The sequence below is a fragment of the Anabas testudineus genome, chromosome 4 (assembly GCF_900324465.2).
Source record: "Anabas testudineus chromosome 4, fAnaTes1.2, whole genome shotgun sequence".
In the NCBI taxonomy this organism is placed as follows: Eukaryota; Metazoa; Chordata; class Actinopteri; order Anabantiformes; family Anabantidae; genus Anabas; species Anabas testudineus.
This window is the reverse complement of record NC_046613.1, coordinates 20,967,402-20,992,633: the sequence shown is the minus strand read 5'-3', so window position 1 is coordinate 20,992,633 and position 25,232 is coordinate 20,967,402. Positions and strand designations below refer to the sequence as shown.

The 25,232-nt window shown below is 39.9% G+C and overlaps 1 protein-coding gene across 6 annotated transcripts in view; it reads right to left on the bottom strand.

Moving 5' to 3' along the window:
- lrrc7 (leucine rich repeat containing 7) overlaps nucleotides 1–25,232 on the bottom strand; it is a 90,920-nt gene that overhangs the window by 4,980 nt on the left and 60,708 nt on the right. For 2 of the 6 annotated variants that reach the window (XM_026344759.1, XM_026344757.1), the window contains 25 exons: nucleotides 24,675–24,738; nucleotides 24,036–24,110; nucleotides 23,787–23,931; nucleotides 23,215–23,287; nucleotides 19,735–19,864; nucleotides 19,125–19,240; nucleotides 18,858–18,927; nucleotides 16,949–17,048; nucleotides 16,621–16,745; nucleotides 16,054–16,272; nucleotides 15,601–15,723; nucleotides 15,030–15,141; nucleotides 13,830–14,049; nucleotides 12,054–12,557; nucleotides 11,720–11,944; nucleotides 11,391–11,619; nucleotides 10,837–11,187; nucleotides 9,825–10,070; nucleotides 8,930–9,142; nucleotides 7,624–7,791; nucleotides 6,220–6,339; nucleotides 5,924–6,128; nucleotides 5,483–5,751; nucleotides 4,579–4,671; nucleotides 752–826 (listed from right to left, as the gene is read on the bottom strand). In XM_026344759.1, the coding sequence (XP_026200544.1) occupies nucleotides 752–826; nucleotides 4,579–4,671; nucleotides 5,483–5,751; nucleotides 5,924–6,128; nucleotides 6,220–6,339; nucleotides 7,624–7,791; nucleotides 8,930–9,142; nucleotides 9,825–10,070; nucleotides 10,837–11,187; nucleotides 11,391–11,619; nucleotides 11,720–11,944; nucleotides 12,054–12,557; nucleotides 13,830–14,049; nucleotides 15,030–15,141; nucleotides 15,601–15,723; nucleotides 16,054–16,272; nucleotides 16,621–16,745; nucleotides 16,949–17,048; nucleotides 18,858–18,927; nucleotides 19,125–19,240; nucleotides 19,735–19,864; nucleotides 23,215–23,287; nucleotides 23,787–23,931; nucleotides 24,036–24,110; nucleotides 24,675–24,738 (4,270 nt within the window). The remainder of the gene's footprint in view (nucleotides 1–751; nucleotides 827–4,578; nucleotides 4,672–5,482; nucleotides 5,752–5,923; nucleotides 6,129–6,219; nucleotides 6,340–7,623; nucleotides 7,792–8,929; nucleotides 9,143–9,824; nucleotides 10,071–10,836; nucleotides 11,188–11,390; nucleotides 11,620–11,719; nucleotides 11,945–12,053; nucleotides 12,558–13,829; nucleotides 14,050–15,029; nucleotides 15,142–15,600; nucleotides 15,724–16,053; nucleotides 16,273–16,620; nucleotides 16,746–16,948; nucleotides 17,049–18,857; nucleotides 18,928–19,124; nucleotides 19,241–19,734; nucleotides 19,865–23,214; nucleotides 23,288–23,786; nucleotides 23,932–24,035; nucleotides 24,111–24,674; nucleotides 24,739–25,232) is intronic. The other 4 variants (XM_026344762.1, XM_026344761.1, XM_026344758.1 and 1 more) reach the window with 3 other exon arrangements.

Below are 25,232 nucleotides of genomic sequence, written 5' to 3'. Positions count from 1 at the left end.
GAGCCTCAATGAAAAACCTTCAGGGTTAGAAATGTTCTGCAGCATATTTCTACTAAACATATGCCAAAAAAAAAAAAACAAAAAAAAAAGTTAAGTAGTATAGCTTTAAATTCTCCCAGGATTCTCCTCCAAGTGAAGGGAGCTGAAAGGTTTAGTGCAGATGTTCTGTTTTGTTCTTTTTGTAATTGAAGACTTTATTTACCCAGCATTCATAGCTATCACTTAAATAATAGATAAAATGTGTGACTGTTAGAACTAAGGTATCTAAGCTGTAGTCTAAGTTTATCTTTGTGAAACTCAGCCCTGGCATCTTATGAAATATTGTTCTTAAGCTACTTAAGTAAAGTTATAAATCACCTAAAAAAATGTACATAGTATTGTGATGGTCACACAGGCTAATGATGAATGAAAGAGATGGTGTGGCGACATGCCAGGTTTCTGCATCAACAGACAAACACACGGAGGCAGAATATACAGGCAGGCAAAAGTTGAACGCACATACATTTGTGCACCAGAATTATCAAGTCTGAGCAGCTAATTACTGACTGTTTGTATTTTATTTAAATGCATGTGTAAGAAAGTGTCGAACTGCTGTAAATGTACCAGAGAAACGATACATGAATTTTGTCCTGCTTAATGCTCTGCCCCCATGCTTATAAAACAAGGCAGGCATTTGGAAGGTTTAGGAAGGGAAAACAGGGCAGGGTGCGGTTGTTTCAAACCCATTCGATGATGAGTGAGAGTGTTTTACCTGCAGTATCTTGTCTCCGGGCTGCAGGGCGGAGGCGGCGGGCCCGTCATGCTGTACCCTAGTAACAAAGATACCCTATAAGTCAAAATGATACACCGTTAGGACAACACAGGGACACGATGGTTTAGAATCTTTGCCTTTCTCATTCTCATCTCAATATCCACCCACCCCAACTGACAAAAAAAAAAAGAAAAGAAAAACCACACACATTTCTGCCAAAAATATACGGCCAGTTCATCAGTGCATTCTCTTTGTTCTAAATTTGGAGAGGCATGCAAATGATGCAGATATGCTGTTGACAATAAGACTGCTGGTGCGTCACAGTGATTCATTTAAGGTTCACTTGTTATTAGCATCTATCTTAAAATTTACAGCAACTGAGTGATACATTCCTCCCAAAAAAGACATGTCAAAATGGTCTTTCAGCTATTTATACAGATAAGGGCTTGCCATAGAATAGACATGAGGTTAGAAAGAGAGAAAAATAGATATGCAGTAAATATATAAAGAATATGGGAAGAAGAATAGGTGTGGGATGGTTTCTGACTAAGGGAAAGAAGTAGGTAGAAGGCAGGCCAGAAGAAATTTCATCCCCCATATTTTCCCTCGACATCCCAAGGCAGAGATTGTAAAAACACCAACATCTTTTCACTGTGAGCTAAAAGATGTTTTTTGAACACAGAAAGTGTAGGACAATGTAGCTGTATCGACTCAACATGTTTCAACAGGTTGTGCACATGTTGAACACACAATAGCAAGCTTAACAGAGAAATGAGCCATAAAAAAAAGTCACACCAAGAAGTTTAACCAAGACCAGTACAATGTAGTAGAGACAGTGCTGAAGCACCTACATGCTACAGTGTGTGAGTGAATACAGGAACAAACACATACACTGCATGTTAAAGAAGTGAAGTTTGAAGGATTAGTAGAATAAGTTACTCAACACTGTCACACTGGTATTGATACAGTGAGCCTCATACATGTATATTATCAAATAATGATGACTTATAATACTTGTATAATATATAAAATAATGTGTTCATTCGCATGCTGCCAGGTACTGAGTACTTAATAGAGTAACTTCTCACTGTCGAATCACGTATGGAGCTCACTGTACATTACAAATATGCTTGTAAGCAGTTAAAACTGTTGTGGTGTTAGTCAAAGCAATCAAACATTTAAATACTATAAACCTGCCCTGCAAAAACCAACCATCATCAATTTGAGAATTTTTCAGAAATGTGAATGATTGGTCTGTTTTTCCCCACAGCATCACACTGGGGATGGGGTTTTTGCAGATCAGTGATAAAACATATAGGCTACCATGCTCTCATAAAAATGACAATTAATAATTGTGCTTGATATCAGTTGCAGCTCAATGTGCAAAGATGACATATTTAGCAACACCGGGAACAGAAAATTGGATTATCAGATGTTCATGACCCAGAACTGAATGAAAATCCATGTTCTGCTCCTTAACACCCAGTCCTTTGTTCTCAAACTGAGCCATGAGAAAGAACCGAGTCACCATCTCAACCCGCTGAATCCTAATAAGTTAGAAGTGAAACTTATTGGCCAGTGGATTAGAGCGCTACCTTTAGTTTTTAAGTCATAATTAGAAGATCACTATGATTCCTTTTCAGAAAACTGACTATCTATTCTAGAAGGTTTTACAAATATTTATAGGAGATTGTCAAATACTTCTAAACAACTGCCAAATTTATGATTTGTGCACTGTTTTTTTTTAAAAATAATGAAGGCTTCTCCAAGCATTTCAAAAGAAGAAATCAGATAACTTTAGATATAAACTTTAAAAAGTAGTTGATTTTTTCTTAGAAACTTAAATTAAAAACGCACGAAACATTCGAAAGGACATAAAGGGTATTTTTGAAGCCACTTTTCAGGTACTAATTCTACAGTATAATAAACTTTATACACATTTTAAAAGTATTTTTCAAGGTTACAATCACTTTCTTCTATATCAGACACATCAGAAAGTGGCTGCAAAGATTAAGATGACCACAAGGGTGAGCCACTGTCCTGTGGAACTGCCCTGGCCCCTATCAGACTCCAAGGCTCCAACCTATAGATGTATAATTTAACAGTAAAGCTGTTTTCATGCACAGTCCATTTCTAAACTAAATATAGTCTGCCCTGAATTACATTCATAGGAAGTTAAAACTATTTATGGAGTCATTAACCTACCTGACTGAAATAGCCACACATGTAAACGTGAAAAGGACTGAACATGGTTCCCATAAGTTATTCAAAAAATCTATAAAACTGATCAAATGTGGCACCTGCATTTGTTTGATTATCCATCAGGTAATAAAACACGAAAGTAACATTTAATGTAGCTGCAGCACTGATACCATGTATTTCACTTGAAAACATTTACTGCAGATACCAAAAAACAGTAGATGACATTCATAGTTTGTCATTTACTCAGTTCTTAGAAAGCTACAATATAATGGTAAAGAAAAGCATTTTAGACTAAAGTTAAATATTGAAATATTTATATTTATATAGGAAACGCATATCTATATTTAGACTTGTACCATATATATTTTATGCTTGACAAAGTATTTCACTACTTGACAAATTATTCAGAGAAGTCGCTTGAGAAGCTGCACATCTGCATTGACTCAGTTTCCTTCCTGTGTTACATTAAGCATTAATAATGGACAAACTGCAGCTAGTGGAAGCTTTATGAATACAAGTAGAGATGGGAATGATTAAGTAACCATACGAGTCAGCAACTGACTCACTAGTTGTCTACTCAAAACTAAAGTTAAATGATGAGTTGACGGTTTCTATATTATCACTGCACACCCTGAGCTTGATTAATTCACCATTTGTCACATGGGATGTACGGAGGCTGAATGTTTAAAAAACTCCTCCTGTAGATCTTCTATTTATAGACCAGCTGTCTCGCTGTCTCGTCAGTTACTCAACATCTGAATAACAGTAAGTAAAAACTGTCACACCTCACATCCTTAGATCAAAGTGTTGAACATCTAAAATCACCCACAGTGTCCCAGAACTAAGGAGCCTGCCTAAAATAGCTGTCAGAGCACTGCAAGCAGCCTCGCTCTTTTAGTCTGTCTATAGCAGCATATTTCTAGGACAGACTGCAATCTGCAGCAGGCCTGGGGGATCTGCAACCCCAACAGGGTCTCAGTACAGGCACACACTGGCAGAATCAAAAACTCAGAAGTAGAAATGATAAAGCAGAAGGCATCTCCTGTGATATCCCTCCACGTGCACATGAGAACAAATCTATAACAAAATCTTTTTTTTTGTAAGTTCATATTCCAAGAGACATCAAGTAAAAAGGAGGTTGTAAAGATAAACTAAGCACACAAAAATGCAATATTAATGAAGTGCAAAAGCATAAATGTGTCATCAGGTTTCAGAAATTTGTCTATGAGAGAGAAAACCAAACTCAGAAATGTCTGACTTTACTATCCTGTCTAGTCGCGTAAAAGTTGTTTCCAACATTTCAGACAGTTTAGGTTTTTTTTTTATATTTTTAAATATGCAGCAAATATGAGTTTTGAGTACAGTAAGTCATGTACATCCCACTTTGGATGTCTTCACCCTTTCAAATACACACAACAAAGTTGAAACTGTGATTTTCCAACGACTTCACAGACAAAAATCACAGACTCAGAGCGACTCAAAGTTAACCAAGTCAACTGCTGCCCCACAGACAGACAGAAAAACAGATGCACGAAACACTGCGGTAACAAGCAGCAGTTTCCATGGCAACTCTGAGGTAAAGCCGGGGAGGCTGTGATTGGCTGGCAGGCCGGGTCGAGTCGTACCATGTCAGAGGGTTTGAAGGGGTTCCCCTGGCCACTGATGCCACCAGAGATACTGAAACCAAGACCAGGGTTCTTCTCTATTCTCACACACAACTGGAGAGAGAGAAAAAGAAGATAGACAGAAAAAAGAAAGGAGGACATCTGAAAGTGAAATACAACCATAACATTATCAACATAAGCAGAGAGTAGATAGAGAGCATGAACAGCGGACGAGTACTTTTATATCATATGTCCCAGCTCTGGCAGCCATAGCAGAGGTCCACCGTTCTCTGGCTAAAACAATTAAACCACAAATATCTTTGTCTTGTTTTTATTTGGCATAATAAAAGCCATCTCATACTAGGAAGGGAAAAACTAAACCTCTCAGGAAGATCAGCTGATATGCCTGGTGAGAATGACTTCATGTTCCAACCTAAACTGGTGCAGTGATCTCCATCTGTGAGATATCTCAGATTTAGAACTACGCCTCCATGGCTTTTTCTAGACAGCTTTCTTCAAAAACTGTTGCTGTGAACTGGCTAATATTACACTTGCACGTCGCGGATCACATTATATATCGTCTCCTTTGTTTCACTGCTCATTGGCCTTATCTCAGATCATCTAAAGGCAACGTACCTGATCTGGAAACTATTTTTGCTGCTATTAATGAATAAACAATGAAAGTATTTGTGCCAGAACTAAAGAAAACTAAAGTTTACTGTGTCACAGTTACCTACATTTAGGTACTATTTTAGCTTATCAAACCATTCACCTTTTTGTAGTGTAACTGAATGGACCTACATCCACAAAGTTAATATCCTTTCTAACCTAGTTGCTTTATATTTAGCTATCATTTGAGCACAGCCCAGTTTCAAACAGACATCCAAGATAGTGGGATGTGGTTTGCAGACAGACAGACAGATACCTGTTCCTGGAAACCATCCGTGCTCTTCTGGCCTTTAGTCTGCAACAGGCAGCGGGCGCTCTGAGGCCGTGGGTTGGTGTGGGTGGTCATGACAACCTGGTTGCTATGGACCATACCCTGGTTGCCATGGTACTGGGGGTTGGTGGCAGGAAGAGAGGGCTGATGGGAACTGTGGGAGGTATGGGGGTTGTACTGGGGCTGGTTCCCAGATGGGGACAGGGCCATGGGCAGGCCGGAACCAGGATAAGCTTGACCAGGAGTGGGAAGGCCTGGATGAGAGAAACAAAAGGAGAGACTGGTAGCATTTAACACTGTAAAATACGACTTCCTAAAATTAGGTTTGCGTAGGTGGTCACATGGTGGCACACATGCTAAATTTAATATCAACTGACTGTTGCACAGTTTTTGGGTAACTTTAATTTGAGAGTCAGTGCCATTTACCTTGAGACATGTTGCCTTGGTATTGCCCTCCAGAAGGAACCACTGACAGAGGCATTCCTGGTTGGTACTGACCCCCTTTGTTCATCATCCCATCGTAGCCCTGCTGCCCAACCACACGATGAGGCGTAGTTGCAGAGGAGGAGGAAGACGAAGTGACGATCATGGTGTTGTGTGATTGATGCGAAGGGTTGTGGGAGTGGGCACTCTGCAGTCAGCGACATGGAAAATGAATAAAGTAGGTAAATAAACTCTTAAAATAAAGATGAAAAGGTTTGTAATTAGACTACAACACTGACCTTCTTCATAAGGTTATCAGGTGGGACGTCCCTCCGGCCAAGTGAGTAGGGAGTCCACTGGTTACTTCCTGATAACCCCTCCTGGTCATTATCCAGCATGGCACCCTGCTGAGAGGGGGTCTAGGAGACAAAGACAGAGAGAACAACCATAACTAAAAATTAGTATTACTGAAATCAATATTTAACTTGACTTAATTTGTGTATCAGCCTTTCCCTGCCTCTGTTATGTTGATATGTGTTACTGCAACAGGCTGTTAAATCAATTCCGCCTTCTTTTTGGTATTTGGTCGCTGTACACCACCACGTTGAATTGACATGACCAAAAATCTAAGTTTCCTCCCTCAAGATACTTTGCCAGGCCTCAGCTGCAGCTGCCCTCGGTTCTGCTTGTTTGTAGGTCTTTCTGTCTTCAATTTTGTCTTCAGTAAGTGAAAAACATTCTCTGTCGGATTGAGATCAGGTGACTGACTTTGACTTGGCCAGTGAACAGCATCCCCCTTCTTTGCCTTTAGAAATGCTTGGGTTACTTTAGCTGTATCTTTTGAGTTATTATCGATCTTTAATATCAAGAGACATGCATCAATTTGGCAGCATTTGGCTGAATTCGAGTAGAGTTTCACCCTGATAACTTTTGCCATCTGTCAGGTCATCAATAAACACTGGTGACACAGCCATACAGGCAGCCATATATGTTCATGTATGGCTGCCTAAAAGCCTAATTTGGCCTTTCTGTTAAAGTAATGAGTATTGAGGGAAGAGGGCACATTTGGCCAGGCAATAGTGTGTCAGCCACTTTTTCCATTAGTTATGAGACCCCAAAATGGGGATGTGCATATTCAAAATCAATGTGCAGAGGTCAAATGCCAAAAAATGTACTGGTCTATAAACATCATTCATTTATTTATGTTCCTAACTGTATTTACGTAGTATAATATCGACAGATAATAACAACAGATAATCAAACACCACAGCAGGTCCTAAAATGATCAAACGTGGTGCAGACATGCAACGCCCAACAGCTCCATGTTTCACACAACAAAGATATTGACATAACACAGAAGTATTTCATGATGGACTCATGTTTTGGTAAATTTGAAAGTGTCGTCCATTTCAGCCCAAACGCCAATCTATCACCAGAATTTGTTCAAGTTGTTTGTTCAAGTGGTTTTTCATCATGTTGAGAAAGATTCATGAGCTTTCAAGACCCATACCAAGGCATTTTATACCCAGGTAGACAAGATAGTTATAGTAATCTAAGTTATAATTGCAATAATAGCACACATTTAATATTTAATGGTAGGTATAGATGGAAGAAAAGGCAGTGGCAGCTATTCTCTTGAATCACCTATGTGTGCATTATAAATATCTATACCAGGGGTTCATTGTTCTCATATGGATACTCACAGCGTTAGCAGACGAAGGAGGAGGTAGTGGCAGCCAGCGGCCAGCAGGGGGCTCATGCTTAGTGTTATTGTAAAGGTTAAAGTTCAAAGTGCTGCTGCGCCCCTGGCCGTGACCCCCGCCCTGACAGAGCATGCCCAGCGTGAGCGTGTTGTGCTTTAGGACACCACTCTGATTGGAGAAGACAACATCACACGACATGGGTGAATGTGGTGTGGAGGGGTGGGGCGGAGCCAACACAGCGGGCTGCAGCGTGGTGACAACACACTGTGAGCTCCACAGACAAATAAACAACAATGATAACACTGATAAAACAACAACAACAACAATAGTGCACAGTTGCTGAAAGCACAGAGGAATGTTAGCTAGTGATCGGTCAGTACACACGAGACATGTCATACGAGCAACAACTGGTGGATCAATTCATTCCAAGATCATCATGTGAGTTTTCTAATTAGTGATGCACTAGCATGGGGGTACATAAACAAACGCTAGTCCCAATCCCAAAGTTTCATTAGGGTAAGTTCAACTACTTCATGTGGAGAGACAATGTCTTTCAATCTTTCATTTTATCATAGCTCTCACATCAACATCAACTTTTATTGTTTAAGTTTTGCCATGGTTGGAGTATTTTGCACCACATTACAGAAAAGGGGAATCACACAATGTATGGAATGTTATTTAAACCTTTTCTCCAGAACTTTGTGTTCCAGTCTTCCTCTTTATTATGTCTGATTGTCCTCGCAGTTGAAGCAGCAGTTCTGATTCAGAAAGAATTAGCTTGACATTTTGCAAAATGTTTTTTTCTTGCTGAGAATTAGATGAGGAGACTGATACCACTTCCATACCTAAGGTAACCATGAAGCTGAAGCCAGGACACACACAGACTAGAAAAACTGGAACCAAACTTTCTCTGCTTTCTGTGAATTAGCAGCATGTTTTGTGTTGTTGCTTTAAATGTTTTTTTAATCATTCTTGCAACAAGCTACAGCACATTAAAACAGTGTACTACAGTTATCTCTGTGACATTTCACTTGTTCAAATGTGACATATGGTCAGTTTACTTGTCTCAGTGCAGATTTACCTGCAATATATTTCAGGATGTGATTTTCAGCACAGTATCCACAGTAGTGAGTGAGTAGGTCAGGCTGACAGAGCAACAGTGTGGAGTGGACACATGCAGCCAGACCTTACAACACAGACTTACACGTATACATACAGGGAAGGCTTCTGATTGCTTTAAGTGTGTGTGAGCGTGTGACAGTGTGTGCATCTCCCTCCTCGTTGTGTCTGCTTTGCTTTGACGTACCCTGTCCAATCGTTTGGCCTCTATGTGCCTGAGTAGTTGTTGCCTCCAATCGGCAGGCATCTTGGAGGTGATGTCTTCAGGTTTCTGTTGTATGATGGGTCTTACTTTGATGGTGTCGTCAGGTGGCTTCTCAGGGCAGGGTGCCAAGGTGTAGTCCGGCGGCATCTTCTCCAGAAGGGCAGCCATAGTGGGACGAGCTGACACTGGTCGGGCCTGACAACAAAAGGTTATGAAAAATTTGTGAGTAGCTATTAAAATGATGATGAAAACTGTGCATGTGAAAAGGTTGACTCGCAGTGATCAACCCAGAGAGAATTAGCAACACCTTTCTAGTTTCTTTCAGCTCCATGGAGCATTTCAATTATTCTTGTGGTTCAACACTAATGTTTTAATTCATCACTCTCATCAACTTTGTTTCCAGGTTCAGCAGACTGTCATTCCACATACAGTGTCACTGCAATGATAAAATGGCAATGAGATGATGTTTGGTAGTTTTAAAGTTAAACATCTTCATCAGTTAGTTTAGTGTAGTGCTATGTTTGCTAAGTAGCACTACAGGCATGTAGAACATCCTGAAAAGCGTATTTATAGAAAATGGAAAGATTAACATATCTTACTCAGTCATATAGAAACATCAAGTCACACAGGCCCTTCCTGTGATTTTTTATTCTTTATGTTATTATGATTATGATTATGATTATTATTAGTATTATTATTAGGTCATACTTTTATGAAGATGACTACAATACCACAGCACATCATGTCTCTTTTGGAATCTCACTGATACACTCTAAATTCTAAATAGACCCATACCATGATAATAAAAATAAAATAAAAATACATACAACTTGAACATCTTACAGCAGCAGCTATGACTCTATGACAGTCAGTCTACCTGGGATGCTCCATAGGTCTCAGTGCTGTAGCTCCTGGCAGACAGGGGTCGACGCTGAGTCAGGCTCTTGGTTGGGTAACCAATCATTTGTTTCTTCTGCTCCTGGTAGGTGGGGTAGTCATCATCATAACGACCATTTCTCTTGTTGTGCAGCATCTGGCTCTGGCTGTCAGCCATGTTGGTAAGAGCAGAGTGGTCCATGGGGGTGGAGTAGGCAAGAGCCCGGCTATAAAGAGGGGGGTCCGCCTGAGGAGGAGAGTAGAGTTTCATCAAACCACTGATTTTCAAAAATACATCATAGTAACAAATTCATGTTACTTCTATAAACAAAAAGTTAGATACAGTGACATAAAAGAGGATAAATGAAAAAAGGTCCATATGATCGTTAGCATTAGGCTACTAGACTTATGAAATAAAAGTCTTGATGCACAGCTGCCTTTAACAGTCGAATCATCTGAATCCTGAAAATCACTCTTGAATACAGTTACTGAAGAAGTTCTGTGTCTTAATGAAATCATCAGTTTCCAGCAAACCAGTCAAATATTGTTTATTGTTTGTCAATAAAATATATAGGAAGCAGATTTCAATAAATTATGTGACATGGAAATAATGAAACTTTATCAGAAAAGACATGAGTTAAAAAACATCTCTCAATAACTGTATAATCACTGTTTTAGTTTGAGGTGCAGTGTGTAGGATGTAAAGGGATCTATAAGAAGAAATGCCAATTATATTTTCCCTAGTATGCAATCACCTGATAATGAGAAGTGTTGCATTTTCTTTAGCTTAGAATGAGCTTTTTATGTCCCTTTTTATATCCTACTACAGCTGACACACTCCACCTTTAAGACTTTAGAAGGCAGTGCTGCAGTTTTCTCATGCTTAATTACAGTTGACTAGGTTGATGTTTCTATGTAATTTATTCTTTTCAATAGTAGGACTAAAACACACTCACACACTCAAACACACACAAATAGGCATCAGTTGGCAGGTGCCATTTACTAGCCTGTACCTGCTGTCTATACTGGGCTTCCTGCAGCGCCTCCTGCTGGGCTTCATGGACTCTACGGAACAAAGCCAACTCCGTGGAGCTCACCAGTGAATCTGCTCTTCTCAAAAACCCTGGCCTGGACCTCTGTGTTGGAACTGGCTGCTGTTGCTGGCTTGGAGGACCATCCTGACTAATTGGCGACTGGGGGAAGGAAAACATCTCTAATGGTGGATACGCACGATACCGAGGGCTCACCAACTCCTTGGGTAATGTCTTTCCTGTTTGACTGAGGTACTCCAAGGCCTTTGATGACTGGTTGACATAATCTGGTGTGTTGGGGAAGGGTGGGGGGACCCGACGATCCATGGTCACCTGATTGGTGAGAAAGATTACGAGTGAGTCCACAACAGGCGTAATCTCACAAGATGTTTTGAAAGTTGCACTGTTGCTTCATAAACAAGCACAAAAACAACACAGCTTCCTATTTCTTCACAATAAAACATTCAAACTCACTTGATTTATTTTTTAGTTTAGTGATCCCATCAGGAATATTTAAAAAAACATAACGTGGTAACCTGGGGATTGTAGTTCTGGTCAAAGTGGTAGGCTTTCTGTGGGATAGCAGGTTTTTGGTTCTGTCCTAGCTGGTTCTGGCTGCCATGTCCTGGAAAGCCCATCTCATCATCTAACATGGGGGCAGACTGTGACCGAGACATGCTGGTCTGCTCCATAGAACCAGGCAGCTCTGGGCGGTCCAAACTGGTCTGTTGCTCAATGGATGAACTGTAGCTGTCCATAGGAATACTGTAGAGAGAGAGGAGAGAAGGAAATGTTGTCCTTCAGCAATGACATGATATTTAATTATCTTATAGTAAAGAAAAATAATCATGAAACTAAACCCTACCTGTAGACCTTGTAGGAGCCAATGTCAATCTCATCAATGCTCTGCGACTTCTTAAACTTGGACCGTGTCTCCTTCATCATCGGGGACAGACGGTCTGAACTTTTACTCATCACCACTGTCACCTTGTTACACCCACTCACACTGAGCTGATCCTTCCTGTTCTGTTCCCCCTGATTGTCGTGGTACGTCCAGCTGCCGGGCAAAGGTCCAGCTCCCTGTTCCAGCCTTAGAGTAAAAACAGCGAATGGTCAAAGACCAAAGGCCCTTAGTTACAGTCTATATTGTATTACACAGTAAATGAGTGAGAGATACACCTAGAGATCCATTTACTTACCTCGAGTCCAAGTCTTTGCGGTCAGGGTTGGGGCTGGAGGTGGGTGTGAGGTCCAGCTTGGAGGGAAAAGCAGTTCTGTCCTCTAGTGGGCTAGGAGTCCTGGTCCAATTCTGCCAAGGATTTTGTGGTGCTCCAGAGGACTGTGGGTCGTTGTCTGGGGTGGAGCGTTGATTGCTGTGGAAGGGGAGCGTCTGGGTGTCCAGTTCAAGAGGAACTCCTACGATTCGCTCTTGCCTGAGGAGTGGGCGGCGCCCATGTGTCGACTGGCTGCGAGGTTTGGACCCCAGCGGAGGATTTCCTTGACTTGTACCAGATGATGGAGCATCCAGAGGAGACTCCTCGGCATCAAAACACGTGTTGTCATAGTGAGGTGCCTCAGACCAATCAAAAGGCTCGCTCAGTGGGCGTCGATCTCCACGCTGCTGTAGAGTTCCTGATGGAGGGGTTTCTCTCTGAGATAGCAGGGGCTTGGAGTCAATGGGTTTGGGGAATGACTGGGCCAGTCTACGAATATAGAAAATATTAAACATGAAGTAAATTATATGGAGATGCAATACAACATTAGTACATGCTGTATTTAATCGGAGCCAGTGGGCACAGCAAAACTTTCTCTTACTCTCTCTGAAACACCAACTTGGCCAACCAACCATGTTTGTTGTAATTAATGTTTCTGAGAGCAGCCTTGAACAGAAAATATTCATGCCCTGAAGTTCCCTCACAGCCACTTGCTATTTGTTTGCAAATACCACATGTTCCACAAGAACACAGTGAAAGGGACGTATGCAGATTGGGATCTGTTCAGCACCTCAGGACTTGTGAAATAATAATTTGAATGTCAAAAAATACCAAAACAAGCTTTCAACCTGAAGGGGGTTCCTAATGAGGAGATACAAGGGAAAAATGAGGACAAAGTAATGAGTTTTAACATGAGATTAGGTTTTCTTTGTCCATTACAAATCAAATTATTGTTCGGAAACAGAAAAAACAAATCATCAGATCAAATCCGCTGCCAGATTCAAATTTTTAACATCTTTTCATTTTGTTCTTTTAAGATGACAGTAACTGTCTCAATTTTCAAGGCTGTAAAGAAGAAGAAACTAATGTTGGATACATGGATAATGAATTTTCTATATGACAGCACAAAAAACAGTATGTGATTATCAAATAGGTATATTTATGTAACATGACTGACAAAACTAATTATGGTCAATATATTGTTATGAGTTTATTTTTAAAATTCAAATATATGTAGTTAAGCTGCAGGCCTCTGTACCATTGAGGCCTGTACTGAAAAAGCTATAAATATAGCAGGCTATCTGAGCAGAGATGTTTGTCGTTGTTTATAACTGATTAAAACGCAGACTGTGATATAATTTCCACACAACTTGTTATGGCAAAGCTGTCAAACTTTATCATGAGTGCATTGCAATCAGGGTATAATTCCAGTACAAGGAGCAAGTATTTGCTTATTTGTATGTATCCGTGCTTGATAATGCAGATAGTTCTGTTACAGGAGCCTGGACTGGACAGCTTTGAAACAGAAGAGAAGAGAGCTGAAAGAGAATCTGGTACATAAGTCTGCAGCATCGTAATGAGTCTTTGACCTTGACTGAGCTGGCAGACAGATGAGATAGACACTGAGAGATGGAGGAAGAAGAGGATGGATGGAGCAAATAGATAGATGGAAGGTTGGAACTGAAAGATAAGAGGAGGTGATGGATAGTCAGAGGGAGGAGCAGTAATGAAACTCAACAAGAAGCAGGTGTGTGTGTATACCTGTTGGTCCAATGTGTCTGAGGGACCTGGTCCTTGCTGGGAACCGGCAGAGCAGGAGCATGTGGGTGTGTGTGAGAGTGAGAGTGTGTGTGTGAGTGTGTGTTGGCGGGTGGATTTGAGGAGCCCGAGGAGCCCTGTGATGGGGAGTAGTCAGAGTAGGTGGCCGAGGAGCCGCTGTGGTTCATACAGTGGAGCTTATCCACCTCCTCGTCTGTGGACTCTAGACACAGAGAAACAAAGACAGACGGGCAGTTCTGTTCAGTCAAAATGTCACGTCCTCTTCTTTCTGATAACCTCTTTTACAAGTGCCAAAAGCATCTCTGTATTTTATTCCTGTGGATTCTATTTCTTCCCTCAGATGTTTATCACAATCTCAAGAGGTGGCGCTTTTCTTAATAGTGAACTAAGGATAAGTTCAGGTACAACAGGATCTATGTGGCCACGGCTAATTTCTCTTTTGATGACAAAAAACTGCTATTTCATTCCAGACACTCAGCATCTAATAGATTTTATATTGAAATGTCATCTCTGCAACAAATCAACCTGGCCATATTATGATGTGAATATATTTGATAATGTTGTACCAGTTGTTTTAGCGTTGCCCACAGTTGAATAGGTACATAATTTTTAAAAGAGTGGGTTGCAAATTTTAAGACAATAACAGAGCTATTTATTTTTATTTCCTTTAACCATCAGTGCTACTGAAATCAAGAGCATCTTTAAGAAGGGAGACCCGGAAACAAAGCATCATCAATCTATTTGCATGTGTTTTCTCATGTTTTAGTGTGTTGATATCTAGTGGACAGCATAATAAAGGTCTATTTCACATTTTAGCACAAATACTAGAAACAGTCTGTTGATAGAACAGTAAAATTAGCATTTTGCTCATCACCTAAAATTTACTGTTTGCCTTTGATGAAACTGGCCATTGTGGTCCAATATAAGGGAAACTGAACTGAACACGTCTAGATTTATTAGGGAGGTTTATAGCATTCCCCACCTCTCCTTGTTATGTGCTGAAATAATTTGCTTGCCACCATGACTAATTAATGGTCCAAATTACAACATGCCCCACAGCACTTAGACCACATTAAATTACTGTGGTACATTATGTGTGCAGTCATGTATGTAAATGAGTGAGTGTGAGCCTCTTTGTGTCTCTGTTTGTTTCTATGTAGCCGTACATGTTTAGTACTATACCTTTCTTGTCCTTGCCCAGCAGCACCACCTTTGGTTTGTACATCGGTGGCTCCACCAGGGTGGGCCTCATGTCAGAAATACGGATGTCATTGGGGGAGCCGCCCATTGAGTCCTGGGGAAAGATGAACACAGTTTACATTAGGTGGCTAAAGGACAGTAAGATGTCGACAGCTGGGTTATTCTAAGGACCAAGCTGACGGTGACAATAATCACAATCACCTAGTTAAAGATTCAAGGCCCTTCCTTTCTTTATTAATGTAATAACTAAATTACTCTGAAAAGGAAAATATCTTCAATATCTGGCATACTATCTATAATTAATCATTCTTCATCCTTCTTACTTTTATTATTTAAACCTCCTATATGTTTCTTCTTTCTCAGAAACTGAGTATGCACTCCTCCATTTAACCATACTCTGTATTTCTGCATATGTGAAGTTCATTGATCCTTGACAGCATAAAACAAGTTGTGTAGCTGCTTTGCAACAAGCTTATATTTGTGGCCACAGTCCTGTTTGAAAATACTGACTGTGTATTTCGCCTGTGTGTGCACAGTGCACTATGTGACGAACCTCAGAGCTCTCTGTCAGATCCTCTTTGTCCTTCCTCTTGGGAATGTCGATGCCAGAGTTGTGCATTGATCCCTGATCCATTAGCTGACTCTGAGAGAAGTCCTGCATCTCTCTGTCTGTCACCTAGAAAGTAAATAATTAAATAGTCAGTTTTAAATCACGTATTGACACTTGCATCAAATGAGCAGACAAATGAAAGCAAAAGTACATAATAATAATAATAATAATAATAATGATATACTTTATTGATCCCTATGGGGAAACATAGATGATGGAGCTACTGTGGCGTTTCACTGTCTTGTCCAAGAACATCTTTAAATGTGGCCTCAAGGAGCCGGGAGTTGATCCGGCACCTGAGTCCTGCAGTCCTTACAGCGCTACCTCATAATGTCTGCTTGTTATCTTGTGTATTTTTATTTATTGATTTTGTTTGTGTATTTTTTCGTATCCTACCTCTTTTGGAGGCAGCGGCCATGGTGGTTCGTACTGTTCTTTGCTGAGGTGTGTGTGTTCCATGTTGGTTCCTGCCGAGGTGGCGGTGCCTGTGCTCAGCTGGTGCTGGTGCCCATGTCCGGTGTGCACGCTTTTACCCACAAGGCTTTGCACTGACTTGACCATGTTCTTCAGGTCTTCAGGGTAAGGTGTTGGGTATCGTTTTAGATTAATTTCCACCTACATATGAAGATGGAAATAACTTCATAAGTGTAGTGTAGACCAAAAGAGGCACACACCAAGTAAGAACTTTAAAGGAATATAACAAATAAATGTGTTGACCATCTCCAGATGTTACAGCTTTTTTTTAATATTTGAGCATTTTTAGAACATTTTATCATGAATAAACAGACACAAAGTTTTCCAGTTCATTCAAACAGTTTCAGAATATGAAGCTAAATTGATTCACATTTGCTGAGTTGCTATAATACTGTTGAATCTAATCTCATATGATGCTATGACTGCAAATCTCTCTCTCATAACTCCATAATTCTAAAGACAGACAGACAGATACTAGATAGGGCTGACCTTGACCTTCCCAGAGTTATCCTCCTCTTCTTTCTTGTCCTCAAAGTCAAAGGCCACAGTCATCCTCTGCTGTCTCTGCTCCTCCCACAGAGTAGGATTAAAGCTGTCGCTGTCCGATTGGTAATCTGAACCCACACATAGACAAAACATAAAGGACAGGGTTGAATCATCCACACACACACACAGACATAACGTGTTATCTTATATGACACAATGTAAAAAAGCTAATATTGTAATAAGTGTAATAACACAAATACAAAACATTTAGTGACCTTATTTACACACAGACACACACACACAGACACACACACACACACACAGTTTGTACCCTCATCATGTCGCGGTTGCTGAGGAAACATGTAGTTGGTCAAAACTTTCTGTTTGGTTTCTGGGTGGGCTTCAGTCTGCAGTGGAATCAGAGCCTTGGACTGCAAACAAAGACACACGTTTAGTATTCCTACAATGTTTTCATCGATTACATTCATTCATTATTAAAGTAAATTGACCCTTTATCTGCATTATGTCTACACATGTGTCAGAAAACGCTCAGATCAATATACTTCATACTAAACATATCAGTCAACACTGACAGCACAGATTAGAAAAGTGTGTTAATGACATAGGCAAAGGCTAATTGAAGTCAGTCAATGTGGCTTTAACTTAAACCTCCAATTGATGAGACCAGATCAAAGCTAAACGTTAGAGCTACTTTGACTCAGGAAAAATGACTCAAACATTTTGAGTTTGCAGTCAGCTGCTGATGTGGACCATGCCTTGCAAAAGATAAAAGCACGTTTAAAAGGTAATGTCACAAGACATTAGACATTCATCAGCCTCACAAACACAAATATATAGAAAATACAGGAATGAATAAAAGGGAAAAAAACAACAAAACTTTTCAATTTTACTTTTAAGAAGCCAGAAGTAGCACATTTGATACTTCTGTGGGCAGCACAAGCTGTCTATAAATGGAAACGACTGAGAGCTGTAGCTGCTCTCTCTACAAGTGGGCGCCCAGCTAAGATGACTCCAAAGGCACAATGAATGCTCAGTTTGGTAAAAGAGTAGCCCAGAGTAACAGCTACATGCTTAAAGGAATCATTGGCGCAGGTAGAATCTCTATTTATGACTCTACTATAGGCAACTCATGGTACAACAGAAGTAGCTGCTGTTCTTCATAAAAAAAAAAAAAACATCCCTGCATGCTTTAACACACCACGACTCTATGTGGAAAATGATTCGTGGAGTGATGGACGTTCTCCTTGAAGCTGAGCCATTCATACCGAACATCCACAAATAATTACTGTATAGCTGGCTATACCTGCTACAGTAAACCTCACCTAGTGCTACTGTAAATCACTTATTGGCAAATCCATTTAGCCAAAAGGGAAATTAATTACAAAGAGGGGATATAGATTTATAATTTTCTATGTGAACATTGAGATAGTTAATTGCCAAATGTTTTTTTAAGTTGCATGTTGAATATACCAGGTCTATTTATTTTAAATGGTAATGTGAAATGAATAGAAAACTATGTAAAGTGTATTATTTAAGAGAAAGTTCACTTTGCACACACAAACCATCCAATTCTATGAATTTCCTTTTTTATATATTTTTTATAAGTTTCAAGGTGTCAAAGTGCCAATTAGGGTTCATGTAAGTGCATATGACAAGACTGAATATGGGTTTGAATTTTAATAAAGGATGTCCTCATTTTATATGTAAATCTGAGCCGGAACTGCTATTAAACAAATTGCATTTGAATTTTAAATGTGCTTTCTTCTTCAGCAGGTCAACAAGGATCTAGTGTTGCTTTGACTTTCACAAGCAAGTGAATAAACTTTGGAGTGTGCTGGTGTTCTTACAAGAGAATGATATTATGTGATGGACACAGCAGTAAATACACATTGGATCTATACCACAGCATCATAAAGTAGCATGAAATTGTTTTACCTATCAGGCCTCTAACTGAGTTAAAAAAATTCTACAAATTGAGCCAAGATTCCAAGAACTGTATTAATCCCAGGGGAAATTTGTGAATGAAATCTTCTTTTTATATAAAATTAGAGCGGTAATAGCACCTTAAAGCAGTTTAAATACAAAATTAAGGGAGGATGTGCGTAAAGGCAATGGAAGGAGATTTGTGAAATATTATCTGATAAATATATTGATGGCTTTGTGTGCATGTGCTGCATCGCACTGTTTCTGGGAAAGAGTGTAGGAGGCGAGAGAGATACCTGATTGTCAGAAAGCCACAAAGCTGCCAGGTCCTTCAGCTTGGTGAAGGTAAACGGTAGATTCTTTAACCTGAGAGAGAGAGAGAGAGGATGAAAAATGGAGGGGTGAGAGAGAGACGAGAGATGTTTCTTCTTCCCACGCACTGTACAGCCTGCAGAGCATGTAACCACGGCAACGCACTCACCCATTCCCATGGTAACCGCAGGCCGTGAGAGCAGCTAACAGGCCATTGACAAAGTGTTGTCTGCATGATTGTGTGTTTATACCTGTTATCGCTGAGGTTAAGGACTCGCAGTTTGGTCATCTGTCCGATCTCGTCAGGAAGAAACTCCAGTTTGTTGGACCGCAGTGACATTACCGTGACGTTCTTACAGTTACCGATCTGAAACACACAATCCATCAGAAAACATTTATGCTTAAGTGTGGTGCTGACCAAGATCTGCTGCATGAGAGAAATCTTCAAACAAGCTACATCACATGAAGAATATTAACCCAAGAACTAATGATGTCCCCAATTGTTTAGTCTATAAAATGTCACTTGATTCAGACAAATGGCCATTATAATAACATACATCTGAAGGGGGACAGCCCAAACTGCAGATTTAAAATCCAAACAAGCAAATGTTTCAAGTCTGAATTGTTGGCAATTCATTTTCTAATCACATCATTCAAGTTGTGTAATGAGCAAATTCATCTTCTAGCAAGACTAAGACACGAAAACTGCTGATAATGATATGTGATATGTGATCACAGCAGCAAATACAACAAGATGAACAATATAGACAGAACATAGTTAATAATCAAAGTCTTATCAGGTCTTATTTTTCGCACTGCAGTCAGGATATGCGAGTGTTTGTCATGTATTGATCTCCCTACCTCGCGGGGCAGCTCTGTGAGGAAGTTCTCGTCAGCAGCAAAGGTCCTCAGGCTGTGCAGATAGCCGATGGTGGGAGGCAATGACTCCAACTCATTACAACTACAGTCCAACTCCTCCAAAAAAGACAGACTGAGTGATAGGAACAGAGGCAGAAAGGAAGATATAAAGAACAAAATAACATACAGTAAATCATTCTCCGGGTTGAAAAAAATCTCTGCTGTGATTTTTTATTATTTAAAACAAGTTTTAAAGGATGAGGGTGACACTTCCCACCAATGAGCCGCACGTGACATGTTCTTTCAGTGAACACAGGCTCTGTAGTTTGTTTTTAGTCAATCCCACACCCACTGTCTTGCTCCTGTAAAATGCTCATTAGTGCACAGAACGTGCATTTATCTGCAGCTGAGAATAATCACCAACCAAGACCAAGGCAACAAAAACTACTATTCTCAGCTGTTTCAGTAAAAACTGTTGTTGAGCAATGAATGGAACAAGGTAGGGGTGTCACACTGTTAAGTTTAGTCTTTTTATGGGAATTTCTGACAAAAATACAAATACACAATGATGTCAGCCTTATCCTTTAAATGTTATGATGACAAGAAACATATTTTTATAGCAACAAATTAGAAGTAGAGAGTGTTGAGAGAAGTAAAAGATCAACTTTTTGAAGAATCAGTTGATAAAAGTTAACCAGTCAATCACAATTTAGTTTCATTTGATGATTTTTTTACCAACTCTACTTTGATACCTGAACTTCTTCGACTTTAATCTCAACTTCTCCACTCCACTCAAGCAAAAACCACAGTAACATCCATGGCAGGCCCTCTACAGGACACCCTGACCCCTCCTTTACTGCCATCAGTGGCCTAGCAGCACGCTAACAGCAGGCTAATGTTAATGAGACAACAATTTTACATGAATATACTGTCACTGTGAACATTGCATTAGTCTGCTATTATTATTCCCAATTGCCTGGGCCATCTGGCCCACCATACGGGCTGACAGGAGAGAGGTGAGGTGAGGAGAGGAGAAGAGAAGAGCAGGAGATTTCTATATTAATCATTAATATATTAGACAAGGTTACATTTTCCCTAATTCATTATTTCTTGTCAGCCTTGTTCGTATTTGTACTCCTTCTTCCTCTACAAAAATATATTGCTGGAGTTGAATGTGTCAAATATATTTTTTAACAGCCATCCTAAGATTACTTGGCTGCCATCTGCCAACCACCTCCATAATCTTACATTCAATGGCAGGTGTTGCAAGGAAGCACAGTGGTTCAGTGATTAGTCATTTTTAGGTGTAAGTTTCTAGATTGAAAAGTTCTTTCTGTGTGAAGCATACATGTTTTTGTGTGGGTTTTCATCAGGTGCTACAGCTAATCAGCAAGAAACGTGCCCCCTGTTTGCACAGTAATTTGAAGTCCCTTCTGGTTGAGACTTTCACTTAAATGGACAACAATACAGCTTTACACACGAGTGAACTCACAGGCAGTCACAGGGGTCGGCAACCTGCGGCTCCAAAGCCACGTGTGGCTCTGTAGCCACTCTCTTGTAACTCCCTGGCTTTGTCAAAAATATGAGAATAAATAAAAGTATTTAACAATTTGTCTACTAAAAATGGTGAACAAGATAAAGGCAAACCCTTAAACCACAGACAGTTCTGAGCGTTGCTCCAGTAGCTATCTGCAGGGGAGGTCCTGTAACGGTTTGCCTCCTGTGTAGAACATAAATGTGAAATCCTTTCTGCAAAGACCAGACCTGTACAGACTGGAAAATCCTGACTGGCTGCAGAATTTGCACTTCATGGTGGATATGACCAGTGGTTAAACTGGGCAGGAGAGCATTACCCTGTCTCTTGACATCCACGGGGCACCTAGACAGAGCGCTTAAAACAAAATCTAATGAACTAATAAATGCTGATGTCTTTTTGTAGAAGAAGCAGCACATAAAGTGTTTGAATGTGGTACACGCAAGGAAGGCTTAAATGTTTTTTGTGGCTGCAGACATTTCTTTTTTTTTTTATTTCTGACCAAAGATGTTCTTCAGATAGTAAAAGTTGCCGACCCCTGAGCGAGCAGGATAACGATCTCTGCTGCAAAAACAGCAACAAAATCCAACAGATATAGATAACTGATGTACAGTATGCTGTTTAAATATGGAGAAGCTTTCCACAAATCAGCCTCTAGAGCTACTGCACCTGGTGTATCTATATGGTGGCTTCTACATAGTTATAATACAGCGGTGGCCTTAAAGAGAATACATTAACTTATCTACTGATTTAACTCTATGTAGAATCTGTCAATAAAATGCAGTTTTGATTGAAAATGTGGACACAAATTCTGAATGTGTACATATAATTTGCATATATTTTCTATCGTCTAAAATCAACTTATAGAATTATCCTACACAGAGAAAGAGGGGTAAGAAAAGGATCATCTTATCAGAAAGGAAATAATGACTCTATAGTTCTACTTATTGAAGCTAAAACCTGGGATTTGTTCAGGAAGACAAAATGTTTCTGCAGTGTTCAGGTACAAATGAGTTTAACTTCATATTGATGCTAAATACAATGTCAATCAGAATCTGTAAAGTTGTTTTAATGTCAAATCCATCACAGATTAACAGATTTGGATTGTGTGTAACATACTCCAAATGATTGCTAAAGCTTTCTGCAAATATGAGAAGAATTAATGTTACAAAACTGATTTCTGTTTTTGCTTCTGTTTTGATTTTGCTTTTGTTGTTTATTAGCGACTGAAAGTCCACACACACGACAGAAAGACTCAGTGACTACTTTTAAATGCAACAAATGTTCATCTTTTTTTTCAAAAGCAACTAATTTGATTTCTTTGATTAAATCTGGACTGTGATGGATTATAATAACAATAATTGTAATGACATTACTGTAATCTTTTTACATGCAATCATTTCCGCCTGTAGGTTTTAGCAGGGCTGGTTCAGCGCATTTTAAATGAAAGATGTTGATTCCAATTAAATATTATATCCAAATATTGAAAAAAAGTGTTTGGAAGGTGAACACGAACCAAAATTTATTATTTAGGTCTTGAATGTATGCATGTTGGAATGTAATTTAGATAAATTAATAAATTGTTTCTCACATTTTGAAGTCTGTTTGCATCTGCAACACAGCTGAACATCTATCTGTCTCTGAACACACCCCTGGATCCAGGAGGCTAAAGTTACTCACCCTTGCTTGGGCTTCGCACTAATGCCACAGCAACGCAGCAAACACAACACACAAACCCCCCAATAATCAGCCAGCAGAACAACAAAGCAACTAACAGTAATAAACAAGGAAAACAACAACAACCCACCAGAGATTTAAAAAAAAAATTCCCCGCTGAAATAATCGAAACTGACAAATGATACTGTTGAAGGTCTTTTCAAAATAAAACAGAGGTCTGCATGGCTTTACTCTTTCTTCTGTGTGTGTGTGTGTGAGAGAGAGTTTCCTACCTCCCGATGGTGTTAGGCAGTGAGGTCAGCTGGTTGTCATCCACCTTCAGTGTTGTCAGCTTCTTCAACATTCCTACACCACGTGCAAATACACACATAATCACATCGCACAAAACCATGAAGGTGAAATGTTATTCAAAGAAAGAAACACTGGGCTCTGACAAAAGTGAGCTTTAAATGTAGAGTTGGTGATCAGATCCTTTGAAAAGACTACATCCAACAATGACCTGAACTAATGGTGTCTGTGCTGCCAGATTCTGATACAGCTCATTCCTTTTTCCATTGAGCTCCATCAGTGAGCGCAATGGGTGACACGTTCTTTCATTACCTTGAACACTGTGGTTTAATTTGACTCACTCCACTTACAACATCCTGCCATTAATATTCCTCAGTGCATCTAAAGCGCAGGTTATTCAGGTAACATTTCCTAAGAAACTGCAGCACTCACCTGTTTTAGTAAATTATTTAACCTTTTTTGAAAAGGAAAATATTCTTATATGTCCAGTTTTTAAAGATTAGCATCTCTAGAAATCAGTGGTAACGTCTGTCTGTACATATATATATGTGTGTACCTATAGAGTCAGGGAGGTGCTGCAGCATGTTGGAGGATAGCAGCAGGTCTTCTAAGGCCTCACAGCCGGAGATTTCCATGTCCAACGTCTCAATGCGATTCTTAGCTAAGTCCAAGTACCGCAACTGACGAAGCTTCCCTATCGACTGTAGATACAAGGTGGAGGAGAGACAAAAACATTTGCATGACAGAGGAAAGACAGATGACGAAAAATTTCAAAGTCGGGAGTGGAGCGAGTCACTGTTCTCACCCCTGGTATTGACTGCAGAGAGTTGTTATCCAGCCACAGCTCCTTTAAGTTGTGGATTTGTTCCAACGCCTCTGGCTATAAGGTGCAAACAGAGGAAAACATATCAACACATACTAACTCCTTATCAATGAATGAATCAATCATAAAAACATAAAAAAAAAGACTTTGGCAGGAATGAAAAAGAAAGAAAAACTGTTGGCAAAGTGCGACTGGCACTCACTGCCTGAATGCCTACTCTCTCTTGGCAGGAAGCAGAACATACAGCCAACCTACTCCTGTCATAGCCGACTTCCTGTCTGAACCTGATGTTCTGTCTTCCTCCAGCATGTCGCTGTGCCCCATTTCAGGGTCCAGCTGAACCTGTGCCTTATCCCTAAATGAGATGGTCTACAGAGGATTCACCATGTGCTGTACTGGCTCTAGAAATGGGAATGTGAAGGAGGTGAAACAGCATCTGTGTTTCCGAACCGGCTCTCCTTCTTTGGATTCCCACTGTCATGTCTTTCTACATTTATCTCTTCACAGATAACATACAGATAACATAGCTTTGACTTTTTACAATTTGACAATTACAACATAAATATCTACTTTGTCATTTCCTAATTAATGATTTATTATGCTGCAGTAATTCAATCTCACCAGTTCAGTGAATTCATTGCTACCTAAATCCAACCTCTCCAGCTGTGTCAGTCTGTGGATGGACCTGAGAGGAGAGAACACATCATTACCACAATTACTCATAATAAGATTACTTTATTACAAATTATACTATTAAGCAGAAATCTTTTTGGCTGCTTGTATCCAGCAGTCAGCCCTTCAGCGCGGCTCTGAGACTAGATTTAGCACAACGATCAGAGACGGGACTGTAAGTTTTACAGTTAGTGCCCACACAGGTGCAACAAGTGCTCTAGCAACTACGAAAAAGTGTTCACATATAATATTATTTTTCACTGAGCCTGGATGTGTCTTCACTGTGGGAGACTAGTGTCCCATCCTAGCTAATCTCCTTGCATGGAGAGGGTGTATGGGGTAGATCTGCTGTGTGTGCTAGCAGATTAACAAGTGTTTATTACATTAGTGCCAGAAAGATTAAATATTAGCAGATGTGGGTCATTGGGGTGATGTTTAGTAAATATAGATCTCATTTCATCTTAGGGGGAAATCTTAATTTCTGATGGTTAAGGTTTTGCTGTGGAT